This window comes from Lissotriton helveticus, chromosome 11, assembly GCF_964261635.1.
Source record: "Lissotriton helveticus chromosome 11, aLisHel1.1, whole genome shotgun sequence".
Lineage (NCBI taxonomy): Eukaryota > Metazoa > Chordata > Amphibia > Caudata > Salamandridae > Lissotriton > Lissotriton helveticus.
Window position 1 is genome coordinate 219,236,482 of NC_136072.1, and position 14,869 is coordinate 219,251,350.

General features: G+C 43.4%; 1 protein-coding gene across 1 annotated transcript in view; it reads right to left on the bottom strand.

Moving 5' to 3' along the window:
- Positions 1–14,869, bottom strand: part of KCNAB1 (potassium voltage-gated channel subfamily A regulatory beta subunit 1) — a 752,409-nt gene that overhangs the window by 290,076 nt on the left and 447,464 nt on the right. The window contains exon 5 of the mRNA XM_078666222.1: positions 1,770–1,814. Within this exon, the coding sequence (XP_078522348.1) occupies positions 1,770–1,814 (45 nt within the window). The remainder of the gene's footprint in view (positions 1–1,769; positions 1,815–14,869) is intronic.

A 14,869-nucleotide genomic window follows, 5' to 3' on the forward strand; every position in this document is an offset into this window, starting at 1 on the left:
AACAGTTGCGTCATAAAGGCACTGCATGGTAAAAGTTGCGTTGTAAAGGATGTTTACCATTTCAATGAGAGCATTTCATTGCAAACCATGACAGAATAAACATTTGTTCTAATATATGATAAAATGGTAAGGGATATTGTCAAAATATACATCGGGCAAACAGAATGGGGTTTTGAGTTAATGAGGGCCAAAAGTCAAGGTTGGGATGGGATCCGGGAAATTATACCTCCAGGTTTATGATTGCTTTATGAAGAAGGTATTCATAAAACTAGTCAAGGTCTGCGTTAGAGGTGAGTTAATGTTAGAATCAGATTTGTGTTAATGTTAAAGTCAGTTAAATGGTAAGCAATACACTTTAGTTGATGTTAGGTTAGAAAGGAGATTGTTTTAGGATAAAATCAACAGTTAATATTAAGATCAGGGTGTGGATTAGCTTAGCTTTCAATGTATTTCTAATAGCTTTCTTGCGCAAGGCGGGGTTTACTTAAACACCAGTATAACTTTTGTTGACATTTTTGCAAAGGAAAATCTGGACTTGTTCATTATATTGGTTATTAATTATAATCGCCCTGCATGGAATGTTAAGACAAGCTCTACCAATAAGAAGGCTTAGAATTATGGCATTTAAGGCTGCTGTATGAATATGGTGGGGCCATTGTTTACCTACCTTTAAGTGCTGATATTGGAGGGGAAGCAGGTGATAACTGACTTATAGCCCACAACCATCAAGCATTAATATAGCTTTATAGCCCGCCATAGAGGGCTATACTGGCTATTAAAGGCCCTCTCCAGCGTTAAAGGCCCGAGCCGAAGGCGAGGGCCTTTAACAAGGGAGAAGGGCTTTAATAGCCTGTATAGCCCAGCTACGAAGGGCTATAAGGCTATTAGAACAGTCTGCCACAGGAGGGCAGAATGTTCTAACAAAAAAGAATAAAGCCTTATGGGAGAGTGAGGGGATTGGAATCCCCTCAGGCTCCTTGAAGCGTTTGTTCACAGCCAGAGCTGTAAACAAAGAAACATTGGAATGTTGGAGCTCCAGGCTTATACCAGCCATTATAAGCGCGGAGCTACTCTATTGTCTTCAATGGATCTCTCAACATTCCAATGTTCTAATCTCTGTTATTTGTTCTTTCCCGTCAACAGGCATCCTAGTGCCCATATTTTTACACGCAGCCAATCAACAATAGTGTATGCCCTCAGAATGCCCTTTTTAATCACTGTTAGTACATGCAGCAGATAACAAAAACGCTTCATACACATTTTTTTTATGATGATACCACAGAAAGTATAAAACAAGAAAAAAATTGTCTTTTACTCGGCATGTGTGATTTTTTTTTAACAACTGTGAAATTCGCAAATTTCATATTGTTTGATATTGTGGAATTCCTGGAATTTGGCAGATGCAGAGTTTCACGTAATATTTTGCCATGGGGACTGCTTCAGTTATAACATGTCTTCTGGGGCTTCTGGTGGGGGGTTGGGGGGGGAGTCTCACATGCCATGTCTCAAGCTGGCCTCCATTACTAAACAGGAAACAACTCTTGCATGCGAGTTTGCCCTCATGTCGGATTTTCATGTGAGATTATTTGAAGGGAATTTCTCGAAATTTCCGATAATGGTTTACATCATTTCTGAATAATGTTGTGAAATTTCGCTAAAAATGTCCACCATTTCGCGCAGCCCGAAGTTTTCCCTTTCACCGTGTGTTGCAGAAAAAATGAAATGCGAAATACACCTGAAAAGAGCATGCATTATATTCCATGCATTACCTCCATCCTTTTTTCCTGATGATGTTTCCAAGTATCACCTCAGCCCTGGAAAAAAAACAGAACATCAGTATAAACATGTTTTTTTGGATGGAGTCATTTAAGTTGAATTTCACACTCGACATGTATTGAAAATCTTACAAAATCTCTTAGTTTTTGCTTCAAAGGCTCTAATATGGCTTCCTCACTCCGTCCCTACAACTTGCTGAAAGGAATGCTGCATGCTATTGCATCCTCATGCTTGGATTTACAGATACTCAGCAATAAAGTTAATTATTTCACTGAGCAGAATCAATCAGTATCATAATAATTAGGTCTTAAATGATAACACTGCCTTTACTTCACATGTCCTATTGTCTTTTCTGACAGTGCTACCTAGGGCTTAAGTATGCAAATCATCAACCCATTCCTGATGATGTTGAAGAAGAATTTATAAAGTGTGACTAATACCATAGGGTGTCTAGGCGCTGCCTTAGCACATACAGATCAGACTGGACTAAGTATGAGAATTAAGCCTAAAAAGCCATGTTTGTAAGCCCTTTCTAAATTTGAGCAGGGTAGACTCTTTTTTAAGCGAGGTTGGCAAAGAGTTCCATAGTTTAGTTGTTATAGTAGTGAAGCTCCTGCCACCCCACATAGCCCTACTAACTCTAGGAAAAGTTAGGTTCCCAAGTTCGGCTGACCTAAGGTATCTTGCTGGAATATATGGCTTAAGAAAATTTGCCAGGTGTGTTGGTCCCAAGGTATTAAGTGATTTAAAGGCAATGCAAAGTAATTTAAACTGGATACGGCTGGCTACCGGCAACCAGTGCAGATGGAATAAAGCTGTGGAGTTGAATTTTGAGATTCCTAGGAGTACTCTTGCTGCTGAGTTTGCTCAGTTCAGTTATCCCAATTCTGGACATGAGTAGAAAGGCAGCTTCAATTCAGCTGACATCAGATTTACATCATTTTGCAAACTACATTTAAACACTTAACCCTGATATGGAAATGTACCCATATATGCATATCCATGGATAGACTGCTATATTAATGATGGTCATATCCTCCCTCACACTGTCACCAGCCTAGCTGTAGGACTGAAATCCATGTTCCACATTGCAAGTTTCAGACCATAGCACAAATCCCTCAGGCCAGTTTAATTAATATTGTACTGAGCAGTCGATGAAGTGTCGGGCCTTTTACGAAAATGTTTTTATGAGTTTTTGGATCAACAAAGTTTTAACTATAAGCGTTGCCGGAAGAACTGAAAATAGCTATAGCAACAACGTTTTGTATCAGAACTATACAGAAATGCAAGAAGAGGAAGCAACACAATGAGGGAAAATCTGGGAGAAAAAGCAGAAATGAATAGGAAAAATTACTATTACAATCAGGAACAACAAAAGCAAATAATAAGTGAAAAAGGTATAATGTTAAATGCTGCGGCTCAAAACATGCAAGAAAAATAATCAGAAATTGATGGGTACAGATACAGGAAACTTCTGAGTACCCAATAGTAGTCAGACATCATTTACTGATCAATAGACATTGAATAAAGGAATCAGGAACCAATTGTACCTGGGATCAATAGACATGGAACAAAGGAATCAGGAACAAATTGTCCCTAAGACTAAACCTGCCGTATGACTTATAATCGGGCGACAGGTACACTACGTGAGTTGAATTGGCGGAGAACCAATGAAGGAGGCTTACTCCCATCTTTTCTACTAGGCAGGAGTAACATGATTGTATCCCCTTGTGTCATGGATATACAGCCATCTTGCTGTCTTTGTTGGCAAGCTATCCCATTACCCTCCACCTCAGCCCACTTTCAGAACTCTGTTCCATGCCTCATAAGAGGGAGGGTCAAAGGACTTCTGATTCTGGGCGATAAGCCTCCTACTCAAAACCAAAGCAAGATCAATCATCCTAGTTTGAGATTTTCGTTAGTTAGAATGTGGCATCATGCTCTACAGAAACAGGCTGGTGTATAGGTGACCTTAGTGCAATTTATCTTAATAATAGTCAATCTTATGTGGTCACAAAATGAATTTAACATACTATATTCCCAAAACATACTTTAAACATTCGCTCCAGGTGACAGGCAACTAGAACATATTTTCCGTGATCACAGGAATATTTCATATAAACATACAGGTGTTATATATGCACGATGAGTGAGGCTATGTTGAATAACATTAAAACAAGTATTTCTGGATGCTAGCTTTGGGAAAATCAGACCCTGGGTCCATTGCTGATCCTATACAGTACTGTGGAGGGCATGTTCTCACTTCCCATGACAACGTGTAACCAGTGAAGCCCAAGTCCGTCATCTGCGTAAGTGCAGCATATGCCTAGTAATCACTTTCTTCAAGTTGCAATATCTAACAAGAAAGGTAAAACCTGCTGTGTTATTGGGGGATCTGGTTGAAGAGGACTAAAGTTTCTGAGAACATTAATCACACACAGAAAGTGCATGAACTGCCAAATGTGAATTGAGCAATTCTTTTGCAAATGTATGTTAGCCATCATCCATAAATAAATCGCCTAAAGTAGGGACACACACCGCCACTCACCAGTGATGACTATCGGAAGCAGACGCCACATTCCAAAGTTTGGGAGACAGTTTTTTGTAACACTCCGATCCAACTATAATTTGCCTCTACCAAAAGGGGATCATTTCTCATCCTATGTCTTGAGGTGGCAAATACCAACGACAGAAGAGGCCTGCCCCAGAGGTAGTTGGTTTACATCGGAACTTGTTCTTACAACCAGTGTGCCACCTACTGTAGCTAATGTAAACAAAAAACAATTGATGGACATAATGCAGAACAATGTCATACATTCTCCCCAGTACAGAGATCTGGGCCTAAATACATCGTTATTGTTTTTGCTCCCCATGCCATTCCAGTTTTAACCCAGCCATAGGCAAATCAGTCTTGACCCTGCGCCAAATGGGAAGGGTATGCCCAGACGTGGGTCCCGTGCTCACTGCACACTTGATTCAAGCTAGCCTGGCTGATGAAGGATGATGCCCCGAACCCAGTCCCTGGTTGCTTATTTCTAGTCCAGGGAGGAGCGGGCTTGGCAGTTTGGGCTGGACTGTTCCCATGAGGCACAGGGTCAATACTGATTTACATATGGTTGGGTCAAACTGGGGTGGCTTGGTGAGCAGAAGAACGATGGACTAAACCCAGATCCTTGTGACTAGGGGGGGGGTGTTTGAATTGTTCAGCATTCCGTCCATCATTTGTTCCTTTTACGTATTGTAAATAAAGCACTTAAGAAATCATTTTTCAAATTTGGCCAGCAAATTCCCCTCCTTTAGGGAACCCTGAAGTCTAGAAAGAGCCAGGGTGTGCCTTTCCCATTTGAAGTCCCTTTAGAGAGGATCAGGATCCATAAAAACGGGCTGGTAAATGCATCAGAATGGTTTTGAAGAAATAAAGGAAGCATAGAAGTATGCTTTAGTAAAGGCTAGTCTATCCATCCTGGACAATGGAAGGTGCCACCAGAACCGGCATTCTGGAGCTCGAAAGTTATTGGTTAAGGTTACCCTCAATTACCTCAGTGTCCTGGTGAAAGATCTAGGCACCAAGGTACTTGAATGTAATCAGTTCCCAAGTAATGGTACTGGGGTATTTGATCTGATTCTTTAGAGGAGCAAGATCTCAAAACCCATATGATTTGGTGTAACTAATAAGGAGTCTGGACCGGGCAACAAACACCCAAAGGGCCTGCAACGTTTCGGGAAGATGGGATTCTGCACCACATAAATAAACAACATCATACGCATAGAGTGCAATAGCGTGTAGGGTACCTCAACAATCAGTACCCATACCTGTTCCTGTCAACCTAAAAGTGGCAGTGAGAGGTTCCATCACCAAGGAAAACAGGATGAGGGAGAACGGGTACCCCTGTCTTGTGCCACGCTCCATAATGAACTGCGGAGAAACACGTCCACCACTCTTGACCCTGGCTAGTGGATCTACAACAAAAGTTGTGATGCTTAATGGCACAATAACATAATTGGAACACACACCACAACTGGCTGACCTCAATACATTTCGAGCTCAGTCACCCAGAAATTTACCTTCCACTGCCCTTCTTTTTATAGCGTAATGACCCGAATTGGTAATAGGACTGCCACAGCTCTCCTAAATCTATTTTAGGGCGTGCGAAAGACAACAACTGGGCATGACCTTTCACCTAGTTAAATCAAGTAGTCTAGAAATTGAAGGCATTTTAGCACTGCTACACTTCTTTAGATGTTCATGAGCAAAAATGTTAAAAAATGCTTTGATAGCAGCTTAAAATTTCTTTATTTCAATCAATAATATTAGTGTATAGCAACAGCTGACATGGGCTTTGCTCGGGCAGATCTGCAGTTGTGATCATAGCTGTTAAACTAGGATGTCAAGAATGAAGATTAAACTTTGATTTGGCCACCAGAGGAAAATTACGTCATGCTCCGGTCCAGATTTTGAAAAATATAACTTCAATTTTTAGACCTGTGAGTAAATGCCAACTCAAGCAGAGAGATAAAAATTAAATGACCACAGAATGTCACACTGGTGTTCTAAATACCGCTGACCCCACCAATCATAACTGGTCTGACCCCTGAGAAATCTTATGCAGAGCTCCTATCTCTCCCAGTAGTTCTGTACTTAAGCATATTGGTATATTAAGAATTTTTTTCATTGACCTGTGTGGCACCCAGAAACACCACACATGGAAGTCTCCTTGGTATATCCTAGCATTATCTGAGGTATTTGCTTTTTCAATTTTTACACAAAATGCCAACACCCCCATGATCCTGGTCATTGCTTTTAGGTATGATGGTAATGGAAATCCTTGACCAGTGAGTTAAAGAACGATGATGGATTCAACTCAGATCTGTGACTGGAGGGAGTGTCTCAAAAGTTTCATGCACTCCACCCATCATCTCCTCGTGTTTGCTTTGTTCGCTCTAAGTTGGCAGGGTATGCCCAGATGTGAGTCCCTTGCTCACTTTGCCACTAGATTCAAGCTAGCCTGGCTGATCAGGGGTGTTACTCCGAAACCGGTCCCAGGATGCTTGATCTGATCTAGGGAAGGCCTGGCTTGGCAGTTTGGGCTGGACTGTTTCCATGAGGTACAGGGTCAAGACTGATTTGCATATGGCTGGGTCTGTACTGGGGTGGTGAAGTGAGCTAAACAACAAGATGGATTCAACCCAGATCTGTGACTGGAGTCAGCGTCTGAAAGGTTTCAGTGCTCCGTCCATCATCTCCTTGTGTTTGCTTTGTGCACCCAGAAACACCACACATGGAAGTCTCCTTGGTATATCCTAGCATTGCCTGAGGTATATGCTTTTTCCATGTTTACACAAAATGCCAACACCCCCATGATCCTAGTCGTTGCTTTTAGGTATGATGGCAATAAAAATCATTGACCAGTGCTGTGTGGGGGGAGGGTGGGAGTGGGGGCTTATGGAACCTTCTTAATGTGAAAATCTAGCATTGTGAATGTTTAGTGCAGCGCTTGACTTCACTCTTTGACTCATTTATTTGCTTTAGTCATGCTTCAGACAGCTGAAATCTTTATGGCCTATGTTGTATATATCAGACACAGAACCAAAGTTCAACTATCTGAGCACTGCTTAATTAATTAATTAATTTATTTTTGAGATTTGTAAAGCGCTCAAATACCCAGTGGTGTCTCGGCACTACGGACAACAGCGAGTGCTAGCAGGTGAGTTATTGATTGAACAACCAGGTTTTAGACATTTTTCTAAATGTCAACAAGGTTTGAAATGATCTGATGTGCAAAGGGAGTGAGTTCCAAAGCTTTGCAGTGGAGAAGATAAATCGTTTATCGCCCCATGTAGCAGTCTTGACACGAAGAACCTTGATCAGTAATGCCGTGGCAAAGCGAAGAACTCTGTTAGGAGTGTACATAGATAACTCCTTTATTAAAAATTCAGGTCCAAGATTGCATGTGGCCTTGAACGCAATGCACAGTGCCTTGAACTAATACGTTTTTTCACCGTGAGCCAGTGGTACCGTCTGATAACGCAAGAGATGGTTTTAAACTTAGGAGTTCTAGATAGCATTCTGGCAGCTGCGTTTTGGACCGATTGTAGCTTTTGTGTCACTTTATTTTGTGTGTTTACAAAAAGTCCATTACAGTAGTCCATTGAGGACAATACCAGGGTGCTGACCAAGGTTTTACCAGTGTTCAAAGGGAGAAATGGTAGAATTCCTTTTTATCATCCTTAGTTTGTAAAAGGAGGCTGATACTACTGAGTTGGCATGATGCATAAAGGTTAGTCTGTTGTCGAATATGACGCCCAGGTTCCTGACCTTGGTGACCGTGGTCGTTGGAGGGCCCAGGGTAGGAGGCCACCAAGACTGAGACCAGGAGGGTGCTAGATTGCCGATTGTCATCACCTCTGTTTTGTCAAAGTTCAGCTTGAGGCAATTGCTGGCCATCCAGCTACTGATTGCCAGCAGGCCTTTTTGGAATTCCGCTGCCACCTTGTCACCGTTGTTGTTAATTGCCAGTACCAGTTAGGTATCGTCGGCATAGAATGTAAGGCCCATCCCGTGTGATTTAATGACTCTCGCTAAGTCCGACACATAGATGTTAAAAAACGTCGGACTCAGCGATGAGCCCTGTGGCTGATCTGGAGTCGTGTCGTGAAATTGTGCTAGAGTGTGACCATGGGGTTTTTCTGTGAGGGACATGCCTATAGAGTTATTCTGGGATGCGAACTTTGAGTAAATGCTGTTTACTAAATTAGTAACTAACAAACACAACATTCTGCATGGTGTACTGGGACATTGCGGATATGTGGACCCATGATTTTCATGATCATGAGAACCTTGCACATTAAGGATGAAAAGTAATATCCAAACTGAAGATTATTGTGGGTTTCCTACAAGATCCCAGAACAATTACTTCTCTCTTTCTCCCTGAAGATGGTTTCAGAGAACACACTCGCTAAGCAAGAGGTACACTTTGCACATACACTTAGAGCAGCAACCGTAATTTTATATGCACAGATAGAATATTTTACGTGGTGTGGTCCTGAATTTCACCCCCTTCCATAAGAATTAAGGGCCTGTTTGTGAGTTTGGCGAATGGATTAGAGTTTGCCAGGGTGACTGGGGACATTACCTCTCCACCCTGATGGACTACTATCTGCCAAATTTAAATATGACGGCTGGCCCAATGGTCATCTCTGTACATTGAAAGGAACTGCCATTGCAGCTGTTATTGTCACTGTACCAAAAGTGTGGCAGATGGCTGCTGTCGTTTTTGACAGCTGTTCACCACATTTTTATAATTTTTGGGGTTTTCAGACACAAGTTCTAAAAGCGGGACTTTGTTTCAGATAAAACAAGAAACAAATTACTCTTACACCCTGGGAGATTTTGCCCGCAGTGTCGGGTGCCATTATTTATTGTTCATGTGCATGAAAACCAGGTTTTTCGTGGTGGTGACACAGGAATAATGCATTATGCCACCTTCACTAAATAAGACAGGTGGTGTAATGTACCTCCTCTGACAGTCAGTGCTTAATTTGAGCGGGTGATTTCTGGTGCTCGACACCGGCACATAATTGTCAACACCAGCGCTTGTGACAGTCTGCCACAAGGTGGCGCTGTCTGGCTAATTTAGAGTTGACCACAACAATAGTTAATTATTAATTCAATATACATTAAAAATAACTATTACCTGCTACGCAAGTCATTCTTATAGCTTTGGGGGCCTGAAATAGTCCAAATTATCACGCTTGTAGGAGTGTGATGTTAGTAGTTGTGCTGTTACTGGCAATGGCAACATAGCAGGGGCAATATGCAGTCCAAGCTGCAGTGGCCTCCTGACGAGAGCCCGGGCACTTATTATTTTGCAAATTAAGTATTGTTGACAGCCTCTACTCCATTGGGTGGTATTCTGTTGACGGAGGCAAAGGGGCTCCATCACTGGAATACTTATGGTACACAATATCTAAATGAGGCTGGGCGAGGGTGAGTCCACCTAACTCTAAAAGGGGCAGTGTGTTCCTTCCAAATTACAAAACCCACTCACTTTGCATAACAAGACGGAATTCATAATTATTACTAGGACATAAAGTAACGTGTTCTGCCTGCCCATAAACAGTCAACAAACACATTAAATTGGAGGTGGCCCTATAATCATAAAACTCAATATAATGGCTTGCAAACTCATGAGAACATATTTGTAATGATTCAATTATCTTAAAGTCAATTTCATGTTGCATTAAATTTTTGTGTCCAGGACATGCTTCTTGTCCTAATTATCATCGCTTCAATGTTGTCTGTAACATGATTGCCTTGTTGTCCTGGTATGACTATGTCACCGTTAAGATATGTCACCTTTGAAGGATGAAGATGTTGCATATCTGCTCACGTAATTTGCCTGACTTAGAAACTAGGGGCCAGATTTACCACTTCCTCATATAGCGCAGTGCAGCAGCCACAAATGCTGCTCTGCGCTATATGAGGAAGAGAGTGCTATATTTACTGAAATATGGCACTCTCCATCCCTTTACCTATCACCAGTGCTGAGATCAGCTACTGTGTGCCAGGGAGACACCTTTGCGCCATAGTGCAAGGGTGTCTCCTTGAGTCTAGCATAGGTTTTGTACGGGAAGGTATCCTTTCCGCACAAAATACTATGCATAGACTGACTTTAACCCTTTTCCCTCTTTGTATGTGGGCTGTAAAGTGCAGCACACGTACAAAGTCAGAAAAGGAAGGAGAAATGAAAACATTTCTCCTTCCTATGCCTACTAGGACTCAGTTTTGTGATGCTAAACACTGTCTACTTTATTTAGTAAATAGGGTTTAGTGTCAGAGACCTTGGGTGGTTGCATGGTACGTCCCTTTGTTGAGAAGTAATGCCAAGCATCAATATGTGCTGCTTTGAGTTACTTTCACGTTATTTCCAGTGCTAAACAAGTTTAAGACAGGAAAGTAAATTGGAAGAAAATGTTTTGCTTCAATTTGCTTTACTTTTGTTATGCAAACATGGCATATACTCTTAGTAAATCTCCTCCCATGAGTCTTATTTAGATTTTGGTAGTATAATCCATCAAAACGTGAACAATGGCAACAGATAAAGCCCATGAGACAGCAATAATCTGCCTCTTTTAAATGCGGCTCCAAGACAGATAAATTGACTTCTCCTTCTCTTGCTAACATGGCTTATATGAGATATTCTGTTAAATACCCTTAATCTTTGGCTATTTTAATGTTTACTATAGCAGATAGACTGTTTGTATACATTCAGCTAGCGATATTTCTAACGTTTTTTAAAAAAACTAGCATGTACTGTTTTATGGGAGTGTGTTACTTTTGAAGCGTGGTTACCCCCACCCTTTCCGCTACCCGCCCCCACCGATCTCCGATTTATGGTGATCTCCTTTCCTCCCACTCCCTCTCCCTTGAATGCGCAACCGCAATCACGGTCTACAATCCCCTGCGCGATGAGCGCTCCTCATGTTGAAGTCCCTCGCCTCTCCTCACGCCGCTGGGGCGAGCGGAACGGCTAAAGCCTTAATCCCTTCACAAAACACCCCCCCCCCCCCCAACAACGAGCGGGATAACCCTCGGCGGGCCTCTCCTTCACGCCCTTACCGCTTCTCCTTGGGAACGCTTCTCGCTGCAGAGCACAGCGCACGAGCGGAGCCTCCCCTAACTCCTGACGGGAACCATTTCCCGAAACCTTACCCTCGCCGCTTTAGAGGAAAGGCCCCCGGCAACACACGCGCTGCGCGTTATTGCTGCACAGGGCCTTTCCTCGACCCTCTCCACTCGCTCAGCGTTGCTATGACGACGGCGAGCAGACTCGCGCTGAAGCGGTTTGCCACGACAGAAACCAGCTGCTTTCACCGGAGACACGCGTTTTAACCCTCAAAAGCCTCATCTTTTTACATTTACCATAAATAAATGGTAATCTAAGGGAAACAAGGAATATCACCCTTGCTGTAGAACGTTAACACCTAGCTAACACCTACTTTCTAAGTGATTTCCATCTTCCCTGCCTGTCCCTTTCCCAAATGTCAGAATCTGATTCTGAAGGGGCCGCAGCCCCTACTCCAGGCTTGGGTGATGGATCTTTCAAAGCTATGCTCCACATGGAGGTTAAGTCCTGCATGATGGAGAGCCTATCTGAGCTAATGGGTCCCAAACGTCCACTCCCTTTGGAGGACGTCACTCACCCCCACCCTCATTCCGGTGGGAACCAGGGAGGTAAGAGACTGAAGAAAACTAATTACACCAATACCAATACTTCGGGAGGTCTTGGCACCTCAACAAATAAAGGAGGTCTTGGCACCTCAACTAGTAGTGGAGGCCTTCGCGCCTTTAACACCCAGGGTGTCCTTGGCGGCACTTCCTTTAATATGGATGATGACACTTCAACCAATTCCTCTGAATTTATTGATGAATATGTCTTTGATCTTAACGATGGTCAAGATCCTCTCGACGAATTTACAGATAATCTCCCTTCTCCTTCCAAAAGCACCATCCTGGACCCCTTGGGAGAGGAAATGCTCTCCCCCCAAAACCTTAGACACCCCAGGAGCTCTGATTGGGTACCCCAAGACCATGTCTCGAAATTTATCAAAAAATGGCTCAGAAACCTCCTTGACAGGGGAACCCGAAATATTCTCAGAGCTGAATGCTCAAGACCTTCCCTCAAAGATAAGGTTTGTTATACACCCAACCTGGACCCAGAGCTTATAAAATTCCTGTTTAAACTTGGGCGTGATCCAAGAAAAGGGGTCGAAAAATCCTTTAAAGGATGCCAAGATCGCCTCCTGGACGTCCTTGGCCCTCTGACCAGAATCTTGGATTCAGCAGAAGATTCTCATATCAATGGTACTCCTTTGGATACGGAGATGATTAGAGGTTGGAGCCAGAGGGCCATCATCCTCCTGGGGAATGCTAACGCTTCCATTAACTCAGAGAGACGTAGGGTGGTCCTGAACAAAATCAACCCAAAACTGGGAGACCTGGCTGACAAAGAACCCTCAAGGAACCCTAAAGGACTTCTCTTCGGGGAAGACCTAATTAAATCCCTTGGGAAATACGTTTCCACCTTTACCGCCCTTGATAAAGCGCAACAGAACATGCGCAAGGTCTTTAACAACAACAACCTTTTTGGTCGGGCCGGAAGACGAGGCCAACCTTCCGGCCGTTACAATCAAAGGCCCTTCTCAAGAGGTCGTGGTTTCGGAAGAGGATACCAACAACAACAGTTTAATACCCCGCAATTCTACCCTCAAAGGGGTAGAGGCCAAGGTAGAGGCAGAGGCTACAGATCAAGTGGATCGACCAACTCTAACACACCCTCAGGTGAGTGCTACCTCCCTCCCTTCCCCTTCTTTTCCACTAAAAGTGGGCGGAAGACTCAGACATTTTGCAATGAATTGGCATCTGATCACTCAAGACTCGTGGGTTCTAAACACGGTAAAGGGTTTCATGATAGACTTCACCCATCCTCCTGTTCAGACTTCCCTTCCCAGGAAGATTCACATGTCCTCGGAGCAAGAAAAAATTATAGAAGAAGAGATCTCTTCTATGATTCAGAAAGGTGCAATCCTGGAAGTCCCACCTGATCAGCTGGGATTCATAAGCAACCTTTTTTTGGTGGAAAAAAAGGACAAAGGTTGGAGACCTGTGATCAACCTTCGAGACCTAAACAAGTTCCTCACATACAGGCATTTCAAGATGGAAGGCATCCACCTTCTCCGGGACCTTCTCTTGGAAAAAGATTGGTTGGTCAAATTGGACCTCAAAGACGCCTATTTCACCATACCCATGGCCAAGGCTCACCAACCTTTTCTTCAGTTCCTTTGGAAAGACCGCTTGTATCAGTTCCAAGCTCTTCCTTTCGGACTCTCTTCCGCTCCCTGGTGTTTCACCAAAGTAATGAGAGCGGTTGTGTCCCATGTAAGATCAAGAGGAATACGTCTGATTATTTACCTCGACGACATCCTCATTATGTCTCAAGATCCCCTCCAGCTGGTTCAGGACTTGAATTTCACTATGAATCTTCTGGAGAAGCTAGGATTCATCATAAACAAAGAAAAATCGTTGTTAACCCCAACAATGTCCATCGAGTTCCTAGGTTTTACCGTGGACACGATGCGCTGTCTCCTTCTTCTCCCCTCGAAAAAAGTTTCAAAAATAAAAAAAGAGATAAGATATGTGCTGAGACACCAAGACTTGTCTCTGAGGGAACTCGCACGACTTTTGGGTCTTCTATCGTCCTCCATTCAGGCTATTTTCCCTGGACCACTCAATTATCGAGCCCTTCAAAGGATAAAAGCGAGGGCTCTGAGGTCCGGACTCTGGTACGAAGACCGGATTTCCTTAGATCCGGAAGCCCGCTCAGAACTAGATTGGTGGTTAGACAACCTGGAGGCTTGGAATGGCAAAGCAATCTTTGGCACCAAGCCAGAATTTGTCTTGGAATCGGACGCCAGCCTTCATGGCTGGGGTGCCTGTTTTCTCAATCAAAACACAGGCGGCCTTTGGTCTCAAGAGGAATCTTGCCATCACATAAATTTTTTAGAACTGACTGCCGGTTTATATGCCCTTATGAGCTTCAGGCATTCCCTTCAAGAGAGATCCGTCCTTCTCAAGATGGACAATATATCGGCCGTGGCCTATATCAATCGTCTAGGCGGAACAAAGTCCTTGGACTTGTCGAACCTAGCCAAGAAACTCTGGATGTTCTGCCTAGAACACAAGATATCCCTCAAAGCAGAATACTTTCCAGGAGAAGCAAACTTCTCAGCGGATTGGAATTCGAGGTTCCTTTTCGACCACAGCGATTGGAAACTGAACCCTTCGGTTTTCAGCACTCTGAACAGGATTTGGGGTCCCCTGCACGTGGATTTATTCGCAAGCAGACTGACTTCTCAGATCCCCAAGTATTTCAGCTGGATGCCCGATCCGGGCGCTCTGGCAGTCAATGCCTTCCTGCAACCTTGGAAGGATGCTCGGGGTTACGCTTTTCCCCCCTTTGCAATGATTCAGAGGGTCCTTCAGAAGGTGAGACAAGAACAATCTTGCCTCGTATTGATAACTCCTTTCTGGACC